Source organism: Oncorhynchus mykiss, chromosome 15 (genome assembly GCF_013265735.2).
Source record: "Oncorhynchus mykiss isolate Arlee chromosome 15, USDA_OmykA_1.1, whole genome shotgun sequence".
Taxonomy (NCBI): Eukaryota; Metazoa; Chordata; class Actinopteri; order Salmoniformes; family Salmonidae; genus Oncorhynchus; species Oncorhynchus mykiss.
The window spans coordinates 39,766,124-39,790,043 of record NC_048579.1 but is presented as its reverse complement, the minus strand read 5'-3'; the positions used below and the strand labels follow the sequence as shown (position 1 = coordinate 39,790,043).

Sequence of the window (23,920 nt, the reverse complement as noted above, 5' to 3'; positions counted from 1 at the left end):
GGCGTGCACGTTTTTGTTATAGCCCAACACTAACACACCTGATTTCAACTTCTTAAGCCTTTGATAAGTTGAATCAAGTGTAGCCTATTAGTGGTGGGTAAGAAGATGGACATAAATCCTATCCTCTGTGGGAGGATATCCCAAATGGGACCCTATTAGGATATCCCAAATGGGACCCTATTTCCTATAAACTGCACTACTTTTGACCAGGGCCCATAGGGTGCTATTTGGGATGCAACACAGGATGAAGAAATCCTGAAATGAGTAGTGGTTATTAACGGGGACGATTTAGGGCTTATTTCCCCTCTCTTGTCTCCTCTGTTCCCATCCCAGTCCACCCAGTATAGCATGGATCACTTCTCTGGGATGCATAACTGGTACGCCTGCTCCCACGCCCGCCCCACCTACTGCAACGTGTGCCGCGAGGCCCTGTCTGGAGTCACCTCGCACGGACTGTCCTGTGAAGGTACGTACCTCTCTGTACACACACTGCCCTAGCTATATGCCAGCTAAAGGTCTTCACGGATCCACCTGTACCTGAATATCTGAGACCCAATCTGGCCCGAGCGGGTCTGGATCTACAGGTCCGATCTGATATGATTGTCATGGATCTTGGGTATGTGTAATGTTAATTGACTTGTCTGGAAGATTGGAACGCGAATGGAGACACTATGCGCGAGACAGAGACGGTGCACACGAAAGAGAGACTGGTGGAATGCTGCATCACAGTGTGTGAATGTGCATCTGTGTGTCTGTCTCTTTGGCTGTCTATGTGTTTGTCAATCTGATGCGTTTCTCCTTCTCACAGTGTGTAAGTTCAAGGCCCACAAACGTTGTGCTGTCCGAGCGACCAACAACTGCAAGTGGACTACTCTGGCATCCATTGGGAAGGACATCATCGAAGATGAGGATGGGGTGAGTGAGTAAGGGGTCAGTTTAGCATTTTCCCCACTAATGGTTGAGGTTAGGATTGGGGAAGGGGAAGCTGAACCTAGATCTGTACCTAGGGGAAACTTCACCCCGGAGCTGTGTGAGGGCTCCTCAAAGATAAGGCTAGAGATGTCCCCTGTACCCCAGCTAGAGAGAAGTGCAGTGTTGCCGGTTTATTAAACATCATTGTACGTTATGCAAAGTATACATCAAATATGTCGAACAGTATAAATAAAAAAAAGCATGCAACATTAAAAAACAATCCACAGTGTATCAAGAAATGGCATATACGTATAAGGCCTTGCCTTATAATCAATATATTCAACAAATCGTTGATTACAAGTAGTAGCCTATAGTGCCATTGCCCACTATTCCTACTGTTAAAGACGTCTGAAATTATACCTACAACAGGGACTATCAGTTTGTTCTCAAAGCTAATCCTCATTCACTACTAGGTAAACACTCACTGCCCTCACTCTTTCACTCACTCACACTGCGGTGACATGTCATTGGGTGCAGAACATCATCCTGTGGGAACAAATAACTAAAATCACAGTAGTGTGTACAAAGCAGGACAGGGCTTGGTTTTGTACTGTGCAGTGATATTTGAGAGTTAAGAGGATGCTGTTCAGACAAACACACCAGAAAGGAACTATTTGTTTACATGACTAAATATCTAAAGTCAGTTTTCTAATGTTTTTATCATATAAAGTATAAAACTTCTGGAATAATATGGCACTGTGTTAGTTATGTGAATAAACATTTACACTGAACATGCATCCCTGTTAGTGAGCATTTCTTTGCCAAGATCGTACATCCACCTGACAGGGGTGGCCTATCAAGAAACTGATTAAACAGCATGATCATTACACAGGTGCACCTTGTGTTGGAGACTATAAAAGGCCACTCTAAAAGTTGTAGTTTTGTCACACAACACAATCCCACAGATGTCTCAAATTTTGAGGGAGAATGCAATTGGCATGCTAACTGCAGAAATATCCACCAGAGCTGTTGCCAAATAATTTAATGTAATTTTTTCTAACATAAGCCGCCTGAACCACAGGTTCAACAGTACAGGGCAGATGGCAGACGTATGGCGTCGTGTGGGCGAGCGGTTTGCTGATGTTACTGTTGTGAACAGAGTGCCCCATCGTGGCGGTGCGGTTATGGTATGGGCAGGCATAAGCTACAGACAACAAACACAATTGCATTTTATGGATGGCAATTTGAATGTACAGAGATACCATGATGATATCCTGAGGCCCATTATCGTGCCATTCATCCGCCGCCATCACGTCATGGTTCAGCATGATAATGCACTGCCCTGTGTCGCAAGGATCTGTTCACATTTCCTGGAAGCTGAACATTTCCCAGTTCTTCTATGGCCTGCATACTCATCAGACATGTCACCCATTGAGCATTTTAAGGATGCTCTGGATCAATGTATACGACAGTGTGTTCCAGTTCCTGCCAATATCCAGCAACTTTGCACAGCCATTGATGAGGACTGGGACAACATTCCACAGGCCATAATCAACAGCCTGATCAACTCTATGAGAAGGAGATGTTGCGCTGCATGAGGCAAATGGTGGTCACACCAGATACTGACTGGTTTTCCGATCCACGACCCTACATTTATTTTTAAAGGTATCTGTGACCAACAGATGCATATCTGTATTCCCAGTTAGGTGAAATTCATAGATTAGGGCCTAATGAATTTATTTCAATTTACTGATTTTGTCACGTTCGTCATAACGAGGGGACCAAGGCGCAGCGTGATTGGAATACATTTTTATTTTATTTAACGAAGAACACTTAAACAAACTAACAAAAAAGACCGTGACGCTATAAACAACTAGTGCTGACCTGCAACTAACCATAGACAATAACCCACCAAACCAAAATGGAAAATGGCAACCTAAATAGGATCCCCAATCAGAGACAACGATAAACAGCTGTCTCTGATTGGGAACCAATTCAGGCCACCATAGACCTACATATACCTAGACATACCAAAACCCTATAGATATATAAAAGCCCTAGACATGACAAAACACACATACCACCCTCGTCACACCCTGACCTAACCAAAATAATAAAGAAAACAAAGATAACTAAGGTCAGGGCGTGACAGATTTACTTATATGAACTGTAACTCAGTAAAATGTTTGAAATTGTTGTTTATATTTTTGGTTCAGTGTACATTCCCTTTGGTGCAAATTGTTGTCTTATGGGCAAAGGTTGGTTGCGCTCTCTCTCTCTCCCTCTCTCTCTCTCTCTCAATACTAAAGTCTTTATTGGCATGAGAAGTGTAACCACATAGTGTTGCCAAAGCAAACATATATAAACATATTAAGTCAATGATGACAGAAATAAATACTTACTGAATAATAACAGTGACTTCTCCCTCACTGCAGATCTCTATGCCTCACCAGTGGCTGGAGGGCAACCTGCCAGTTAGTGCTAAGTGTACAGTGTGTGACAAGACGTGTGGCAGTGTCCTCCGACTGCAGGATTGGCGCTGCCTCTGGTGCAAGGCCATGGTGAGTCTGCATGCGTGTCCATGCGTGCATATTTGGGTGGTGCTTCTCTGGGTTAAGTGCAAATCAGATAAGTGCAAACTTCATTACTACTATGCCACAATACAGTAGTAATGCACTTTGGTTTCCGCATGCACTGACTTATGACATATTCACAACAGTCACAAGGCCATTGTACTTATCAGGTTGTTGACTGTACATACTTGCCGTAATGCTCTGTGTAGTGTGACCTAAAATAAAGTGTGTGTGTGTCGATGTCCAGGTGCACACGCTGTGTAAGGAGCAGCTGTCCACTAAGTGTCCCTTGGGGCAGTGTAAGGTTTCGGTCATCCCTCCCACAGCCCTCAACAGCATCGACTCCGACGGTGAGTTCTGCTCCTCACTTCATCTCCGGGGCCAAGTTTCCCCTAGGTACAGATCTAAGATCAGCTTTCCCTCTCCCAATGCTAACCTTAACCGTTATTGGGGAAACTGACCCAAGATCAGGGGCAACTTCACTTACACCTGTCTTTGTGGGTGAACAGGACATTTCGGGATGTCAGCGTGTTAGGCCTGGGTAGTGTTCATTAGGCCTAGGTTTCCAAAAATTCCCAGGTTTTCCAGAAATCCCGGTTGGAAGACTCCAGGAATCAGAAGGGAATAAGCACGGTTTTATTAAGCACGGTTTTTGCTTAACCTGGACATTTTGTAAAGTTAACATAACAAAACAATAAAAAATATGCTCTTTCTTATTAGATATTAGGGGCTGGTTTCCCAGACACAGATTAAGCCTAGTCCTGAACTAAAAAGCACGCTCAATGGAGATTCTCCATTAATCTGTGTCTGGGAAACCGACCCTAGAAGTTCAGGTGTGTGCCAGAGTCTGGTATAGAGGTTAAAGCTCCCGACTCCGGACCTTGTTTATCCTCCTGAATATGGGGGTTTGGGGCTGTTCCTGTTTGTGGCCCTCTATGTGCCAGTCATTGGTCCTCATCTGCCTGTCATTGGTCCTCATCTGCCTGTCATTGGTCCTCAGGGTTCTGGAAGGCCACCTGTCCGCCTTCCTGCACCAGCCCTCTCCTGGTGTTCGTCAACAGTAAGAGTGGAGACAACCAGGGCATCAAGTTCCTGCGCCGCTTTAAACAGCTGCTCAACCCTGCCCAAGTCTTTGACCTCATGAACGGTGGGCCGCACCTTGGGTGAGCCTGCCCTGTGAGTCTGCCCATGCTTCTGACATGGCTGTGTGTGTTTCCGACAGCACTGTGTTTATTGCTGCTTGTCTTAGGGGGCTCTCTTCTGTGTCTCCTAGTTTACGGCTCTTCCAGAAGTTCGACACGTTCCGGATCCTGGTTTGTGGGGGTGACGGCAGCGTGGGCTGGGTCCTCTCTGAGATCGACACTCTGACGCTCCACAAACAAGCAAGTTTATCCCGCCCCGTCTCCATCTGCAATGAGCTGAAAATAAGCTTCCATCAGTTGGGCTACACCAACTGACTCTTGGGCTCTTTCTCAATTTGTGTTTCCTCTATTTCTCATGTTCTTGGACATCAGACTTTCTCATCTAATGGGTTTTGTGAAGGAGGCAAGGAGAGGAATCAGGAAAAGATGAATTGAGAAAGAGCTTTTGCCACTTTCCCATCATCCCTCAGCAATCCCTGAGCCTAGCAGGCTACTCTGCCAGTCAGCCACTCTCATGTTTCCCTTGTCCCTCTTTTAGCAATCTAGTAACAAAGCTACCATTTAATAACACTCCCTCCCTCTATTAGATAGATAGACAGAGAAACAGACAGACCACCACTGCCCTCTGCTGGTCGTGAGGTACACACAGTCCTGGCTTTCCGGGCTCTGTGTTCACATATATTAGTTATTTTCGGTTGCTTGAACACTTTTCTTGAAACAGGGTTCACATTTGCAAAACAGTTACCACATCCCACTAAACTGAAGTGCGTTTGCCAAAACAACATATTTCCCTTTCGAAATGCACTTAACACCATCAACTTAAAATACCTATCACAAAATAACTCTTATCAAAACAGTATAATTTGTTGTTTAATGAGAAGAGGACTTCTGCAACATCCTAGAGCATATAATACATGTGACTGAACAATCTGAATCCATCAAAACAGTATAATTTGTCATGGAATAAGTAGGTAATTTCACCATTCAATAGGTAATGCCTCAACAAATACTACACTGAACAAAAATAAACGCAACATGTAATCTGTTGGTCCCAGGTTTCAAGAGCTGAAATAAAAAATCCCAGAAATGTTCTATACTCACAGAAAGCTTATTTCGCTAAAATGTTGCACAAAAATGTGTTTACATCCATGTTAGTGAGCATTTCTCCTTAGCCAAGATAATCCATCCACCTGACAGGTCAAGAAGCTGATTAAACAGCATGATCATTACACAGGTGCATTGACTGATTTTCTAATATGAACTGTAACTCAGTAAAATCAATGAAATTGTTCCATGTTTATATTTTTGTTCAGTATATTAATTGGGTTTTGTTTGGAGCGCACCTGTCAATGTTGAGTAAGGACGCGGACCTGATTGTGCATAGAAGTAGGCCTAGGCTACCTGGCCTGCAATTAAATGGAGGCTTATAAATGTGCCCATTTGGGGATCTGATAGTATTTTATATTGACTTAACTCACCACCACTAATGAGCTGTGTAGCTTCTTAAAGTAATTTTTTCTTCACCTCAAACAGCAAGTAAACAAAGTCTGTTTCTATGTCCATTGAGAATGACAATACTTCCTATTTGAAAAATGTTTCCAGCTCTCTCTGTTTTGATAACCACTCGGTATAAAAGTGAAAACAAATGTCATGCTCTGATCCGGTGGAAGCATCATAAAATATGCCTAACCCTTGCGTAAATAAATAATGCCACAGATGTCTCAAGTTTTAAGGGGGTAAGAAATTGGCATGCTGACTGCGCAGAGCTGTTTCCAGATAATTGAATGTTAATTTCTCTACCATAAGCTGCCTCCAACGTCATTTTAGAGAATTTGGCAGTACGTCCAACCGGCCTCACAACTGCAGACCACGTGTAACCACGCCAGCTCAGGACCTCCGCATCCGGCTTCTTTACCTGCAGGATCGTCTGAGGGGGGTTGCTGAGGAGTATTTATGTCTGTAATAAAGACCTTTTGTGGAAAATAATGAATTCTGAGTGGGTCTTGGAGAGGCCCACCCATGAATGCACCCCTGCCCAGCCATGTGAAAACTACAGATTAGGGCCTGATTTGTTTTATATGAACTGTAACTCAGTAAAATCTTTGAAGTAGTTGCGTTTATATTTTTGTTTAGTATAAATATAACCATCAATATGCATTTCTATGACAAAAACAAAATGGTAGGAGTTACTAATCAAAGATTTGATATGTGAGCTATATTCGTGTTTTCTGAATTAGGATTAAATGGGGGAGAACGGGGGTTAAATGTAACGAGGGTCAGTTGTAACTGGATAAATAACTTGTTGTGTTGCAGTGCCAGCTGGGTGTTCTGCCCCTGGGGACAGGAAATGACCTCGCCCGCGTCCTGGGCTGGGGCTCGGCCTGTGACGATGACGCACAGCTGCCTCAAATACTGGAGAAGCTTGAGAGGGCCAGCACCAAGATGCTTGACAGGTAGGAGAGGGAGGTAGGATGGGAGGAATGTAGAGGGGGGAGAAGCTGTAGAGAGCCAGCACCAAGATGCTCGACATGTAGGTGAGGGAGGGAGGAGGGAAAGAGAGAGAGACTTAGGGAGGGAGGAAGAGAGAGGGAGGAGAACGGGGTGCGGGAAATATTCACCAAGATGCTTGACAGGTGTGAGAGGGAGGAAGAGCATGTAACTAACTGTTAAAAAGGTACCATTAAAGGAACCATTTGCAGAAATCGCTCCACCATTTTCTGGTTGTTAAAATTCTAACAGTTGGCCTAATTTCAGTTTGTGACAAAACAAGCATTGATTGTGTAGAGAGTCGTTTTACCATCTAAACCGCTGTGAAATATCAATGAGAATGAGAATGGCAGATTTATAACTCAGATGTCTATGTAAATTTGGTCAGGTTGCCCAAAAATGTACATATTGTAGCTTTTAAGTCAGTTCTCATTAGTTCAGGAGTTTCTTCTGGTCAGGTCAGAAAGAAAGAAAAAAAGCAGGCCCTATATTATCCATTGTTTTTATTTTTCGTCTAGGTGGAGTATTATGGTGTATGAGACAAAGTTCCCACGGCAACATTCCAGCTCTACGGTGACAGAGGATTGCAGCGATGACTCTGAGGTACCTGGCAATGACATACAGTGCCTTGCGAAAGTATTCGGCCCCCTTGAACTTTGCGACCATTTGCCACATTTCAGGCTTCAAACATAAAGATATAAAACTGTATTTTTTTGTGAGAAATCAACAACAAGTGGGACACAATCATGAAGTGGAACGACATTTATTGGATATTTCAAACTTTTTTAACAAATCAAAAACTGAAAAATTGGGCGTGCTAAATTATTCAGCCCCTTTACTTTCAGTGCAGCAAACTCTCTCCAGAAGTTCAGTGAGGATCTCTGAATGATCCAATGTTGACCTAAATGACTAATGATGATAAATACAATCCACCTGTGTGTAATCAAGTCTCCGTATAAATGCACCTGCACTGTGATAGTCTCAGAGGTCCGTTAAAAGCGCAGAGAGCATCATGAAGAACAAGGAACACACCAGGCAGGTCTGAGATACTGTTGTGAAGAAGTTTAAAGCCGGATTTGGATACAAAAAGATTTCCCAAGCTTTAAACATCCCAAGGAGCACTGTGCAAGTGATAATATTGAAATGGAAGGAGTATCAGACCACTGCAAATCTACCAAGACCTGGCCGTCCCTCTAAACTTTCAGCTCATACAAGGAGAAGACTGATCAGAGATGCAGCCAAGAGGCCCATGATCACTCTGGATGAACTGCAGAGATCTACAGCTGAGGTGGGAGACTCTGTCCATAGGACAACAATCAGTCGTATATTGCACAAATCTGGCCTTTATGGAAGAGTGGCAAGAAGAAAGCCATTTCTTAAAGATATTCATAAAAAGTGTCGTTTAAAGTTTGCCACAAGCCACCTGGGAGACACACCAAACATGTGGAAGAAGGTGCTCTGGTCAGATGAAACCAAAATTGAACTTTTTGGCAACAATGCAAACGTTATGTTTGGCGTAAAAGCAACACAGCTGAACACACCATCCCCACTGTCAAACATGGTGGTGGCAGCATCATGGTTTGGGCCTGCTTTTCTTCAGCAGGGACAGGGAAGATGGTTAAAATTGATGGGAAGATGGATGGAGCCAAATACAGGACCATTCTGGAAGAAAACCTGATGGAGTCTGCAAAAGACCTGAGCCTGGGACGGAGATTTGTCTTCCAACAAGACAATGATCCAAAACATAAAGCAAAATCAACAATGGAATGGTTAAAAAATAAACATATCCAGGTGTTAGAATGGCCAAGTCAAAGTCCAGACCTGAATCCAATCGAGAATCTGTGGAAAGAACTGAAAACTGCTGTTCACAAATGCTCTCCATCCAACCTCACTGAGCTCGAGCTGTTTTGCAAGGAGGAATGGGAAAAAATTCAGTCTCTCGATGTGCAAAACTGATAGAGACATACCCCAAGCGACTTACAGCTGTAATCGCAGCAAAAGGTGGCGCTACAAAGTATTAACTTAAGGGGGCTGAATAATTTTGCACGCCCAATTTTTCAGTTTTTGATTTGTTAAAAAAGTTTGAAATATCCAATAAATGTTGTTCCACTTCATGATTGTTCCCCACTTGTTGTTGATTCTTCACAAAAAAATACAGTTTTATATCTTTATGTTTGAAGCCTGAAATGTGGCAAAAGGTCGCAAAGTTCAAGGGGGCCGAATACTTTCGCAAGGCACTGTAAATTCCTGTTCTACACATTGTGATAGTTTTAGCTGAATTCGAGTACAATTGCAGTTACATTCCATTTATGGATGGAGTCATCAGACACTTGTCTTCAGATACACAGTATGTAGGCTACTGAGCTTGTCTGACACTTTAAGCGCACTGAAGACAAACAACTGACTCAAGAGGGAGTCAGAGATCAAGATAGCATAAACAGAAGAAAAATGACTTTTCCCGAACCATCTCGTCCTGCTGAACTTCGCAGATTCTGACACTATGCTCCCGAAGTTGCTGGTAATAAGCTACACCAGTGGTCAGCAACCTTTTCCATTTGGAGTGCCAATTAAATTAACTGTTCCACAAAAATGTGCATATGATTTTCATATGCACATTTTTGTGGAACAGTTTCATTTATTTTATAATAAAGTCTTCGTATCTCAAAATTGTCATGTGGTTGATAAAAATTATATCTAAATGGAAATTATACAAATCTAAAAATAACTTATATTGCCAACTATGTAAAAATAGCCTAAATAAAGCCAACAAATAAAAACATTGCATTCTGCAGGTAGAAAATATCAGAATAAAAATAAATCACACTTCCTCAAGGAATTTGAAACATTCTATCTACTTGGTCTAGCCCGAAGCTTGCAACATTGAATAAAATATCAGTTTCCCACACAGCTGTAGGCTATTTATTTGTGCAAGGGAGAAGAAGTAATCAGGTAGGTGTATTTTATGACGTTTCTACCGAATCAAAGCATGACATTTGTTTTCCCTTTCACACCGAGTGGTTATCCAAAGGGAAAGAGTTGGAAAGATTTAGGCTACATTGAGGAACTATTGTCATTCTCAATGTATGTAGAAACAGACTTGTTTACTTTAAGAAGCTCCACAGCTCATTGGTGATGGTGAGTTAAGACAATCAGAAATACTATCAGCTCCCAAAATTTGTGTGCATGCCAGGTAGCCTAGGCCTACTTCTATGCGTAATCAGGTTTGCGTCCTTACTCAACTTTGACAGGAGTGCTCCAAACAAAACAATATTAATATATGGAACAAAAATATAAACGCAACATGCAATACTTTCATTGATTCTACTGAGTTACTGTTCATATGAGGAAATCAGTCAATTTAAATAAAAAAATCACATGGCCCTAATTTATGGATTTCACATGCTCTGGCCGATGAGTAGGGTTGATCCGAGCATTCTGACCTCACAATGGCAGTCAAGCACCCTAACTGGCTAACTTTGGCTAACTTGCTAGCTACTTCCAGGCATAAATGAGAGAACACCCCTCTCATTTTACTCACCTTAGCAGAGCTGGTTAGGCTGTTTTCATGTTATCCAGAGTGTTGGTGACTGTAACTGTGCTGCTGGCAACAATAAAATAAAATAAAAAGATTACGTTCAAATGGCTCTTGTGTGAAATAGTGACCCACGACATACGCCTAGTTTCCTGAAACGGGTCACAAATTATAATAACCAAACAAACATTGTAGATTAGAAATATTGCAAATTAACGGTAAATGGTGATACTGGTGTGCCATCCCCGTGGCCGCCACAATGTCACCTTGGAGAACGATGTCTGGTCACATGGTATGTTGAATGCTGAACGAGAGACCTTGGTTTATTGTTTTTGTAAAGTTGTGAGTGTTTCCTTGCAAAGTTTGATTTATAAAATTTTTGAGTTTGGATCCCGCAACTCGGTTAGTTTCAGTTGCTGTGACCGGTACTATCTGTCCCGGGATCCTCCAGACCAAAAAGTCTGAAGTTGTTTACAGAAGCTAGCTACTAACCTATCTGGTAGCTATCAGTATCAAACTAGCAGCCGATGCTGCTACCAACAGTATGTGCAAAGACACTGCTTTTGTGGTCACCGCTGTGAGAGGATTTTAAGAAGGACACATCTTTCTGCTTTTCAGATTTTTCAATTTGTGTGAGTTCTTTTTGTTCACTTAATTGAGAATTCCATGTAAAGAGAGAGACACGGAAGCCCAGCTAGCCCAGCCAGCTAGCCTAGAGGTCCCTATTGAACATTTTCAACGTTGCAGGAGCTGTGTTTATTTTTGCTTTTTTCCCGGGATGATGTGGACCGCCCGGACTTTCAATGTAGCAACTGTTCTTGCAGAGGACTACAGGGGCAAAGTGGCTACTCTTAGCAATCAAGTAGCGAACCTACACAAGCTACTGGGGAATCCACGCCCGCCTACTTTCACTTTCTCTTCTACCCCAGTAGCTGGACGCCGCTCTTATGTGGTGGACTTTTCGCCCCCACGTCGGCTCTCCACAGCCAACTGGCCAGTACTCTGTAGGGATCACTCCTCGAAGCGGTCTCCCCCTTCCCTGGAGAACGGAGTTAATAGAATGCTCCTGAATGACTTGGGGGATGTTCCTGTTCTTGACCCTACCAACCAGCCATGGAGATATGTCACTAGTCATGGAAGTTGAAGACAGCATCCTCTGGTAAACGGGGCCTCCTTGGAGATGTTAAGCCATGACCGGACACAGACAAGAAACGGCTTTGCCGCCTTGGATTCAGAGGTTCCGGCGCCTTCTTCTCTAGGGACTTCTGATTCAAATATGGATCAGGAGGTACCTGCGCCTTCGTCCTCTGTTCTGTCTCACTAGCCGGTGGCTTCTACCTCGGGTTCAGATCCTCAGAGCTCCCCCTCATCAGACAATAAGGCTGCCTGAGACTCCAGCCCATTCATCATCCATGATGGATACTACAGCTGGTTTCCCCCACCGTCCTTCGGTCCTCGAGGGGTTTGCGAAACCACTTGAGGCGAAAATGTCCGGACCTCGTCAGCCATTTGCACCAGCTGTCATCATCAACAGCTCTATTGTAAGAGACATCTTATTTCCCGGAGCAAAAACCCTGTGCTATCCTGGAGCACGAGTACAGGACATTACAAGGCTGCTTCCGAACATTCTGTGACAGATGCTGGGAGCTGATGCTGTCGTACCTCATGTAGGCTAGGTGGGCTAGCTCGGGAACTTCTGAAAATGTATTTTAGAGAACTGATTCTAGCACTAAAGGATTCTGAAAAGTGGACAATCATTTCTGGTCCGGTACCATCGTTGGGCTGCGGGTGTGAAATATTCAGCAGGCTATTGGCATTACACAACTGGCTAAAATATTACTGTAGCTCTGTTGGAATCACTTTTATAGATAACTTCAAAACCTTCTGGAAAGAGAAGATGCTCCAGTGAAATGACAGAGTCCATCCAAATCATCTTGGCTCCTGGAGTCTGTCCACGCTTTTCAAGGCTGTGTTGAGACAATGACTTATCAATGACCCAAGACCAGCTCAGTTAATCACTACCATTGTGTCGAGGGGCGTTGGCAGACAAATTAAGTTACTTACATTGTATGTCCCCCTAACTGATTTGAATGCCTCTGATCCTACAGCTATTGCATGCAGTAATCATGTGCCTATGAACCAGAGTTATACAGTTAGCACTGAGGCGGTGTGCCCTTGTAGGAAGTCCACTGAGTGCAGCTCAGCTCCAATATAAATGACATGAGCAAGTCTGTTTTTAATGCTTTACTGGGAAGCTCATCAGAAGTAATCAGGCATCCCAGAAAGTACTATAAATAGCCCATATCAACATATGTAGCCTTTGAAGTCAATAACATGCTAGTAAAAGATTACATTAATATTCTGTTTCTGAAACTCACTTAGCTAATATCTTTGATGATACAGTGGTAGCAATACATGGTTATAACATCTACAGAAAATACAGAAATACCAATGGGGGCGGTGTTGCGGTCTAAATTCAGAACCACATTCCTGTAAAGCTTAGAGAGGATCTTTTGTTAAATATTGTTGAAGTAACAGCTACAGCTACAGCTTCATCTGCCTCACCTAAAGCCCATTCTAGACCACCAAGTGCCAACAATCAGTATCTGGATAATATGTGTGAAATGCTTGATAATGTATGTGATATCAACAGAGGTATATTTTCTGGGGGTGATTTCATTATTGACTGGCTTACGTCAAGCTGCCCCCTCAAGAAAAAGCTTCAAACAGTAATCAGTGCCTGCAACCTGGTTCAGGCTGTCAGTCAACCAACTAGGGTAGTTACAAACAGGACAGGAATGAAATCATCAACATGTATTGATCATGTTGCAGACATTTTCTTTAAAGCAGTATCCAAATCCATAGGATGTAGTGATCACAATATAGTAGCCATATCTAGGAAAACATAAAGTTCCAAAGGCTGGGTGTCACGTTCTGACCTCTATTTCCTTTGTTTTGTATTTATTTAGTATGGTCAGGGCGTGAGTTGGGTGGGCAGTCTATGTTTGTTTTTCTATGTTTTGGGGCAGTTCTATGTTTTCGGCCTAGTATGGTTCTCAATCAGAGGCAGGTGTCATTAGTTGTCTCTGATTGAGAATCATACTTAGGTAGCCTGGGTTTCACTGTGTTTGTGGGTGATTGTTCCTGTCTTTGTGTTTGCACCAGATAGGGCTGTTTTGAGTTCTCACGTTTCTTGTTTTCGTTAGTTTGTTCATGTATAGTGTCTTCATTAAAATACAATGAACAACCACCACGCTGCGTTTTGGTCCGCCTCCACTTCACAACAAGAGAACCGTTACACTGGGCCTAATATAAGAGGTCATATAATATGTTTTGTAGTGATTCTTATGTTTTTTGCTGGTCTGTGGTGTTTAATAAGAAGCACATTTATGAAATAGCTTATTCCAGTTACTAATAAGCATGTACCCATTTAAGAAAATGACTGTAAAAACTGTTGAATCCCCTTGTATTGATGAGGAATTTAAAAATGGTATGGTTGAGATGGCAAAAGCTATGACAAATAAGGCTGACGGCACAAATTGAGAAATCATGTGACTAAACTAAATAAAAAGAAGAAGAAACTATACTAAGAAATAAAAAATTATAATATAAAGAATGATAGTAAAACGTTTTGGAGCACCTTTAAAAAAAAATTGGGCAAAAAGACAAACTCGGCTCATCATTCAATGAATCAGATGGCTCATTCATCCCAAAACCCACTGATATTACCAACTACTTTAATGATTTTTGCATTGACAAGATGAGTAAACTTGAGGCATGACATGCCATCAACAAACGCTGACACTACACATCCAAGTATATATGACCAAATTATGAAGGACAAGCATTGTACTTTTGAATTCTGTAGTGAGTGTGTAAGAGGTGAAAAAATGAATTGTTGTCTATCAACAATGACATGCCACCGGGGTTTGACAACTTGTATGGAATTTTACTGAGGATAATAGCGGACGATATTGTCAATATAAGCCTACTAGATTGGGGCGGCAGGTAGCCTAGTGGAGTTTTGGGCCGGTAAAAATATGTTGTTCTGCCCCTGAACAAGGCAATTAACCTACTGTTCCTAGGCTATCATTGTAAATAAGAACACTTAACAAATAGCTGCAGTTAGTTTCAGAATGGGTGGCAAGGAATAAGTTAGTCCTAAATATTTCTAAAACTAAAAGCAAGTATTTGGAACAATTAATTAATTCACCAAACCCTTAACCTCAACTAAATCTTGTAATGAATAATGAATTGTAAACTGACATGGTCAAAACATATTGATATTGAACAGTGACTAAGATGGGGAGAAGTCTGTCCATAATAAAGCGCTGCTCTGCCTTCTTAACAACGCTATCAACAAGGCAGGTCCTACAGGCCCTAGTTTTGTCACACCTGGACTACTGTTCAGTTGTGTGGTCAGGTGCCACGAAGAGTGAGGAAAATTACAATTGGCTCAGAATAGGGCAGAACGGCTAGCCCTTAAAAGTACAAGGGATCTAACATTAATGATATGCATGTCATTCTCTCATGGCTCAAAGTGGAGGAGAGATTGACTTCGTCACTACTACTTTTTGTAAGAAGTGTTGACAAGCTGAATGCACCGAGCTATCTGTTAAACTACTAGCACATAGCTCAGACACCCACTCTCTTCACAGTCCCCAAGTACAGAACAGACTATGGGAGGTGCACAAAACTACATAGAGCCATGACTACACAGAACTCTATTCCACATCAGGTAACTGATGCAAGCAGTAGAATCAGATTTAACACATTAAAATATATCTTATGGAACAACGGGGACTGTGAAGAGACACACAAAGTTACAGACACACAAATATGCACACAAGTGCTAGCACACGCACTCTACACACGTACAATGTAATATTATTGTATGGTGGTATTATACGTTTGGTATTGTATATATGCAGTGGTGTAATAATGTTGGCAGCAGCTAATGGGGATCCCTAATAAATACAAATACAAATGGATTAGTCCACTAAGACAGGCATCAATTAAGATGTGCTATAAAACTGGCCAACAGCGTATTAACCCAAACAATCCACCAGTCGACTAAATGAGGTCAGCCCTAGTATTTACAGTGCATTCGGAAAGTTTTCAGACTACTTGACTTTTTCCTAATTTTGTTACATTACAGTCGTGTTCTAAAATTGATGAAATAAAAAATGTTCCTCGTCAATCTTCACACAATACCCCATAATGACAAAGCGAAAACAACAGGTTTTTAGATGTTTTTTCTAAATTAATTTAAAAAATTCATTAAAAATACAAAACAGAACTCTAATCCAATTTTATTTGTCACGTGTGCCGAATACAACAGGTGTAGTAGACCTTACAGTGAAATGCTTACTTACAAGCCCTTAACCCTTAACCAACAATAAAAATAAAAAAGCAACAATAAAATAATAACGAGGCAATATACAGGGTGTACAGGTACAGAGTCAATGTACGGGGGGGTACGAGATAAATGTAGGTACGGGTAAAGTAACTGTAAGGGTTTTCGTAGTATGAAGGATCGGAGGACCAAAATGCAGCGTGGTAAGTGTTCATGTTTTTTTAATGAATAACGAACACTGAACAAAACAAAAAACGTGAAGTAAATCAAACCGAAACAGTCACGGAAAATAAACACCCACAACACGGAAAATAAACACCCACAACTCAAAAGTGAAACCAGGCTACCTAAGTATGATTCTCAATCAGGGACAACTGCCACAGGGCCCACCAGGCGGTGGAGACCTACAGGAGGCCTGATGCATGGAGGAGGCTCTGGATGGACCGCGCTGTGGGGGAGCTCTGGTGCGCAACCATGGCACCACTCCTCTAGGCTGGATGCCCACTTTAGCCCGGACCCTCCCGAGTGCAGGCACAGGTTGAATCGGGCTGTGGGTAAGCACTGGAGCTCTGGTGCATACCACTTGCACCTCTCCCTTCGGCTCAATACCCACATTTGCCCGGCACGGGCGGAGCGCAGGCATAAAACGCACTGCACCCTCCCAGCGCCTTGGAGACACAGCACGCAGCGCCGGCGCAGGATACCCTGGACCGAAACGGCGTACTGGAGACCAAACACGCTGGGCTGGCACAACACGCCCTGGCTGGATGCCTATTCTCGCATGGCACTTGCGGGGGGCTGGCCTATAGCCCACCGGGCTATGAGCGCGTACTGGCGACACTGTGTGTTTGACAGCATAATAAGGTGCCTGACCAGTACTGCGCTTCTTCCGATAAGCACGAGGAGTGGGCTCAGATCTCCAACCTGACTCTGCCCCACTCCCCGTGTGCCCCTTCCAATTTTTGGGGGGGGGGCTGCCTCTCGTGCCTGTCGCGCTGCCTCCTCATATCGCCGCCGATCAGCTCTCGCTGCCTCCAGCTTTGCCTTGGGGCGGCGATATTCCCCAGCCTGTGCCCAGGGTCCCTTGCCGTCAAGTATTTCCTCCCATGACTAGGAGTCCTGCGTTCGCTGCTGCTGCTGCTGCTGCTGCTGCTGCCGCTCGTTACCACGCTCCTTGGTCCTTGGTTGGTGGGTGTCTTCTGCCGAAGAGGAGTAGTATGAAGGATGGGGGGACCAAAATGCAGCGTGGTAAGTGTTCATGTTTTTTAATGAATAACGAACACTGAACAAAACAATAAACGTGAAGTAAGTCAAACCGAAACAGTCCCGCGTGGCACAGACACTAACACGGAAAGTAAACACCCACAACTCAAAAGTGAAACCAGGCTACCTAAGTATGATTCTCAATCAGGGACAATGATTGACAGCTGCCTCTGATTGAGAACCATACTAGGCCGGGACGCTTTCATCCCGAACGATCCCAGAGTGGTTAAGAAGCCTTTTGGACCTAGACTTGGTGCTTGGTGCAAGTTGGAGTGGGTCTAGGGTTTCTGGGATGATGGTGTGGATGTGAGCCATGAGCAGCCTTTCAAAGCACTTTATGGCTACAGACGTGAGTGCTACGGGTCGGTAGTCATTTAGGCAGATTACCTTGGTTTTCTTGGGCACAGGGACTATGGTGGTCTGCTTGAAACATTTATGGGACAGGTTGAAAATTGCCAGTTGGTCACTGCGTGCTCGGAGTACACGTCCTGGTTTTCCGTCTGGCCCTGCGGCCTTGAGAATGTTGACCTGTTTAGAGGTCTTACACACATCGGCTACGGCGAGCGTGATCATACAGTCGTCCGGAACAGCTGGTGCTCTCATGCATGCTTTAGTGTTGCTTGCCTCGAAGTGCGCATTGAAGTAATTTAGCTCATCTGGTAGGCTTGTGCAACTGGGCAGCTCGTGGCTGTGCTTCCCTTTGTAGACTGTGATACTTTCTAAGTCCTGCCACATACGACGAGCTTCGGAGCCAGTGTAATAGTATTCAATCTTCGTCCTGTATTTACGCTTTGCCTGTTTGATGGTTCGTCTCAGGGCAAAGCGGGATTTCTTATAAGCATCCAGGTTAGAGTCCCGCTTCTGGAAAGCGGCAGCTCTACCCTTTAGCTCTTTGCGGATGTTGCCTGTAGTGCATAGCTCCGGTTTGGGGTATGTACGTACAGTCACTCTGGGGACAACGTCATCGATGCACATATTGATGAAGCCGTTGACTGATGTGGTGTACTCCTCAATGCCATCGGATGAGTCCCGGAATATATTCCAGTCTGTGCTAGCAAAACAGTCCTGTAACTTAGCATCTGTGTCATCTGACCACTTCCATATTGAGTGAGTCCCTGGTACTTCCCGCTTTAGTTTTTGCTTGTAAGCACGAATCAGGAGGATGTAATTATGGTCAGATTTGTCAATGAGGGCGAGGGAGAGATTTGTACGTGTCTCTGTGTGTGGTGTAAAGGTGGTCTAGAGTTTTTTTCCCCTCTTGTTGCACATGTAACATGCAGATTTAAGTTTGCCTGCATTAAAGTCCCTGGCCACTAGGAGTGCTTCCTCTGCGTGAGCATTTTCTTGTTTGCTTATGGCTTTATACAGCTCGTTGAGTGCGGTCTTAGTGCCAGAATCAGTTTGTCGTGCAAAATAGACAGCTACGAAGCTATAAATGAAAACTCTCTTGTTAAATAGTGTGGTCTACAGCTTATAATGAGATACTTATCATCAAGATACTTGAGACTTCCTTAATATTTGATTTTGCACACCAGCTGTTATTGACGAATAGACACAGACCGCCACCCCATGTCTTACCGGAGGCAGATGTTCAGCCTTGCCAATGCACGGAAAGACCAGCCAACTATATATTATCCATGTCGTCACTCATCCACGACTCGTGAAACATAAGATATTGCAGTTTTTAATGTCCCATTAGTAAATCCTTTGTGTTCGACTTCTTTAAAAAAATATTTCTCCAGTTCGAGGTGAGTAATCGCTGTTCTAATATCCAGAGGCACTTTTCTGTCATAAGAGAGTGGCAGAAACATTATGTGCAAAATAAATGACAAACAATGCGAAAAACCACACAGAATTCCACAATTGGTTAGGAGCCCGTAAAACGGCAGCCATGTCCTCCGGCGCCATTCTTTCTTATTTACATAAGAAGTATTCAGACCCTTTGCTATGAGTCTCAAAATTGAGGTGCATCCTGTTTTCATTGATCATCCTTGAGATGTTTCTACAACTTGATTGGAATCCACCTATGGTAAATTCAATTGATTGTACATGATTTGGAAAGGCACACACCTGTCTATATAAGGTTCCACAGTTGACAATGCATGTCAGAGCAAAAACCAAGCCATGAGATCGAAGGAACTGTCTGTTGAGCTCTGAGACAGGACTGGTTAGAGGCATCGATCTGGGGAAGGGTACAAAAAATGTCTGCAGCGTTGAAGGTTCCCAAGAACACTTGTCTCCATCATTCTTATATGGAAGAATTTTGGAGCCACCAAGACTCTTCCTAGAGCTGGCTGCCTGGCCAAACTGAGCAATCGGGGGAGATATTCCTTGGTCAGGGAGGTGACTAAGAACCCGATGGTCACAGAGCTCCAGAGCTCCTCTGTGGAGATGGGAGAACCTTCCAGAAGGACAACAATCTCTGCAGCACTCTACCAATCAGGCCTTTATGGTAGAGTGGCCAGACGGAAGCCACTCCTCAGTAAAAGGCACATGACAGCCCACTTGGAGTTTGCCAAAAGGCACCCAAAGGACTCTCAGACCATGAGAAACAAGATTCTCTGGTCTGATGAAACCACGATTTAACACTTTGGCACCATCCCTACGGTGAAGCATGATTGTGGCAGTATCATGACTGTCTTGTGAGGTTAACAATGGGTCAGATCAGCTTGGCAGTGTCTGACATTAACCAGACCCTCTCCCACCTGCAAAGGGGGGGTGGAGGGCACTATACCGGTTTGACAGCTCACACCCGGTCATAAATTTAAGCAGGAGAGAACTCTCTCTCTACCCTTTTGTATCAACCAAGGAAATGCCTTCTTCTAGAGAGGTTTTTGCCCGCCCAAAACTCTTAACGCCCAAAAGTGGATAATGGAACAATAATTCTAACATGGGGAAATGGGTCAGTGGGGAGATGTAGAAAACTAATGTCATATTGTTTTTTATGTTGTGATGTTATTAAAAACTATATGGACCAAATACTGTAACTTGGAAATGATACCCCCTTTATCTGTCAAGTTTTCATCCAATATGTCCGGCATAGTCTATGATAAATGAAGGTATATGTGCTAAGATAAATCAAATAAAATTTTATTGGTCACGTACACATGGTTAGCAGATGTTATTGCGATTGCAGTGAAATGCTTGTGCTTCTAGTTCTGACAGGACAGCAATATCTAACAATTCCACAACAGCTACCTAATACACACAAATCTAAGTAAGGAATGGAATAAGAGTATATACATATAAATCTGTTGTTAGTGCCAGTAAAGGCCGCTTTACCACTCTTGGGTAGTGGAATTACTGTGGCTTCCCTCCAGGCCTGAGGACAAAGACTTTCCTCTAGGCTCAGATAAAACATTTGACAGACAGGAGTGGCTATAGAGTCAGCTACCATCCTTAGTAGCTTTCCATCTAAGTTGTCAATGCCAGGTTTGTCATTATTGATTGTTAACAATCATTTTCCCACTTCTCCCACACAAACTTTACACAATTCAAACTTGCACTGCTTTTCTTTCATTATTCGTTTTTTTTAAATACATTAATATAATGGCTCACTGTTTGTTGTGGTCATTTCCTGCCCAAGTTTGTCCACTTTTCCAATGAAATAATCATTAAAATAATTGGCAACATCAAATGGTTTTGTGATGAATAAGCCATCTGATTCGATGAAAGATGGAGTTGAATTTGTCTTCCTGCCCAGAATTTAATTTAAAGTACTCCAAAGTTTTTTTTCTATCCTTTATTTCATTGATCTTGGCTTCATAATAAAGTGTATTCTTCATTTTGTTGAGTTTAGTCACATAATTTCTCAATTTGCAGTAAGTAAGCCAGTCAGATGTACAGCCAGACTTATGAGCCCCTCCTTTTGCCCCATCTTTTTCAACCATACAGTTTTTAAATTCCTCATCAATCCATGGAGCCTTAACAGTTCTGACAGTCAGTTTCTTAACAGGTGCATGTTTATCAGTAATTGGATGAAGCAATTTCATAAATTCATCAAGTGCAGTGTCTGGATTAATGATATCATTAATGACATCAGACCGACAAATATTTTTAACATCATCCACATAAGAGTCACAGCAAAATCTTTTGTATGATCTCTTATACACTATTTTAGGCCCAGCTGTTGGAACTCTGCCTTTCCTGGATATAGCCACTATGCCACTATATTGTGATCTCTGCATCCAATGGGTATGGATATACCTTTAAAACAAAGTTTTACTGCATTAGTAAACATGTGATCAATACATGTGGATGATCTTGTTCCTGTAGTGTTTGTTAACACTATGGTAGGTTGATTAATAACCTGAACTAGGTTACAGGCACTGGTTACAGTAAGAAGCTTCCTCTTGAGCGGACAGCTTGATGAAAACCAGTCAATATTCAGGTCCCCAAAAAAGTAGACCTCTCTGTTTACATCACCTACACTATCCAGCATTTCACACATATGATTTAGATACTGACTGTTAGCACTTGGTGGCCTATAGCAACACCCCAAAAGAAAATATTTTAGATGTGCCAAGTGAACCTGCAGCCACAACACTTCAATAACACTTGACATAAGATCTTCTCTAAGCATTACAGGGATATGGCTCTGAATCTATCTATCTATATACAGAGGGGCAAAACAGTATTTAGTCAGCCACCAATTGTGCAAGTTCTCCCACTTAAAAAGATGAGAGAGGCCTGTAATTTTCATCATAGGTACACTTCAACTATGACAGACAAAATGAGGAAACAAAATCCAGAAATCACATTGTAGGATTTTTAATGAATTTATTTGCAAATTATGGTGGAAAATAAGTATTTTCTGGATTTTTTTTCTTCTCATTTTGTCTGTCATAGTTGAAGTGTACCTATGATGAAAATTACAGGCCACTCTCATCTTTTTAAGTGGGAGAACTTGCACAATTGTTGGCTGACTAAATACTTGTTTTGCCCCACTGTGTGTGTGCGTGCGTGCCTGTCTGTCTGTCTCTCTGTCTGTCTGTCTGTCTGTCTGTCTGTCTGTCTGTCTGTCTGTCTGATCTTCCCCCATAAGCATTTTTGTCTCTTCTATAAATGTTATATCCTTGTATTGCTACTGATGTATCATCAAATGGATTATCTAAGTGAGTCTCAGAAATGGCTAATACAGTGCCTTGCGAAAGTATTCGGCCCCCTTGAACTTTGCGACCTTTTGCCACATTTCAGGCTTCAAACATAAAGATATAAAACTGTATTTTTTTGTGAATAATCAACAACAAGTGGGACACAATCATGAAGTGGAATGACATTTATTGGATATTTCAAACTTTTTTAACAAATCAAAAACTGAAAAATTGGGCGTGCAAAATGATTCCGCCCCCTTAAGTTAATACTTTGTAGCGCCACCTTTTGCTGCGATTACAGCTGTAAGTCGCTTGGGGTATGTCTCTATCAGTTTTGCACATCGAGAGACTGACATTTTTTTCCATTCCTCCTTGCAAAACAGCTCGAGCTCAGTGAGGTTGGATGGAGAGCATTTGTGAACAGCAGTTTTCAGTTCTTTCCACAGATTCTCGATTGGATTCAAGTCTGGACTTTGACTTGGCCATTCTAACACCTGGATATGTTTATTTTTGAACCATTCCATTGTAGATTTTGCTTTATGTTTTGGATCATTGTCTTGTTGGAAGACAAATCTCCGTCCCAGTCTCAGGTCTTTTGCAGACTCCATCAGGTTTTCTTCCAGAATGGTCCTGTATTTGGCTCCATACATCTTCCCATCAATTTTAACCATCTTCCCTGTCCCTGCTGAAGAAAAGCAGGCCCAAACCATGATGCTGCCACCACCATGTTTGACAGTGGGGATGGTGTGTTCAGCTGTGTTGCTTTTACGCCAAACATAACGTTTTGCATTGTTGCCAAAAAGTTCAATTTTGGTTTCATCTGACCAGAGCACCTTCTTCCACATGTTTGGTGTGTCTCCCAGGTGGCTTGTGGCAAACTTTAAACAACACTTTTTATGGATATCTTTAAGAAATGGCTTTCTTCTTGCCACTCTTCCATAAAGGCCAGATTTGTGCAATATACGACTGATTGTTGTCCTTTGGACAGAGTCTCCCACCTCAGCTGTAGATCTCTGCAGTTCATCCAGAGTGATCATGGGCCTCTTGGCTGCATCTCTGATCAGTCTTCTCCTTGTATGAGCTGAAAGTTTAGAGGGACGGCCAGGTCTTGGTAGATTTGCAGTGGTCTGATACTCCTTCCATTTCAATATTATCGCTTGCACAGTGCGCCTTGGGATGTTTAAAGCTTGGGAAATCTTTTTGTATCCAAATCCGGCTTTAAACCTCTTCACAACAGTATCTCGGACCTGCCTGGTGTGTTCCTTGTTCTTCATGATGCTTTCTGCGCTTTTAACGGACCTCTGAGACTATCACAGTGCAGGTGCATTTATACGGAGACTTGAATACACACAGGTGGATTGTATTTATCATCATTAGTCATTTAGGTCAACATTGGATCATTCAGAGATCCTCACTGAACTTCTGGAGAGAGTTTGCTGCACTGAAAGTAAAATAATTTTGCACGCCCAATTTTTCAGGTTTTGATTTGATAAAAAAGTTTGAAATATCCAATATAAGTCGTTCCACTTCATGATTGTGTCCCACTTGTTGTTGATTCTTCG

General features: G+C 42.7%; 1 protein-coding gene across 4 annotated transcripts in view; it reads left to right on the top strand.

Moving 5' to 3' along the window:
• LOC110490047 (diacylglycerol kinase delta) overlaps nucleotides 1–23,920 on the top strand; it is a 113,708-nt gene that overhangs the window by 41,592 nt on the left and 48,196 nt on the right. For all 4 annotated transcript variants that reach the window (XM_036944350.1, XM_036944349.1, XM_036944348.1 and 1 more), the window contains 8 exons: nucleotides 334–466; nucleotides 809–915; nucleotides 3,348–3,473; nucleotides 3,733–3,835; nucleotides 4,486–4,648; nucleotides 4,759–4,867; nucleotides 6,941–7,080; nucleotides 7,633–7,717. In XM_036944350.1, the coding sequence (XP_036800245.1) occupies nucleotides 334–466; nucleotides 809–915; nucleotides 3,348–3,473; nucleotides 3,733–3,835; nucleotides 4,486–4,648; nucleotides 4,759–4,867; nucleotides 6,941–7,080; nucleotides 7,633–7,717 (966 nt within the window). The remainder of the gene's footprint in view (nucleotides 1–333; nucleotides 467–808; nucleotides 916–3,347; nucleotides 3,474–3,732; nucleotides 3,836–4,485; nucleotides 4,649–4,758; nucleotides 4,868–6,940; nucleotides 7,081–7,632; nucleotides 7,718–23,920) is intronic.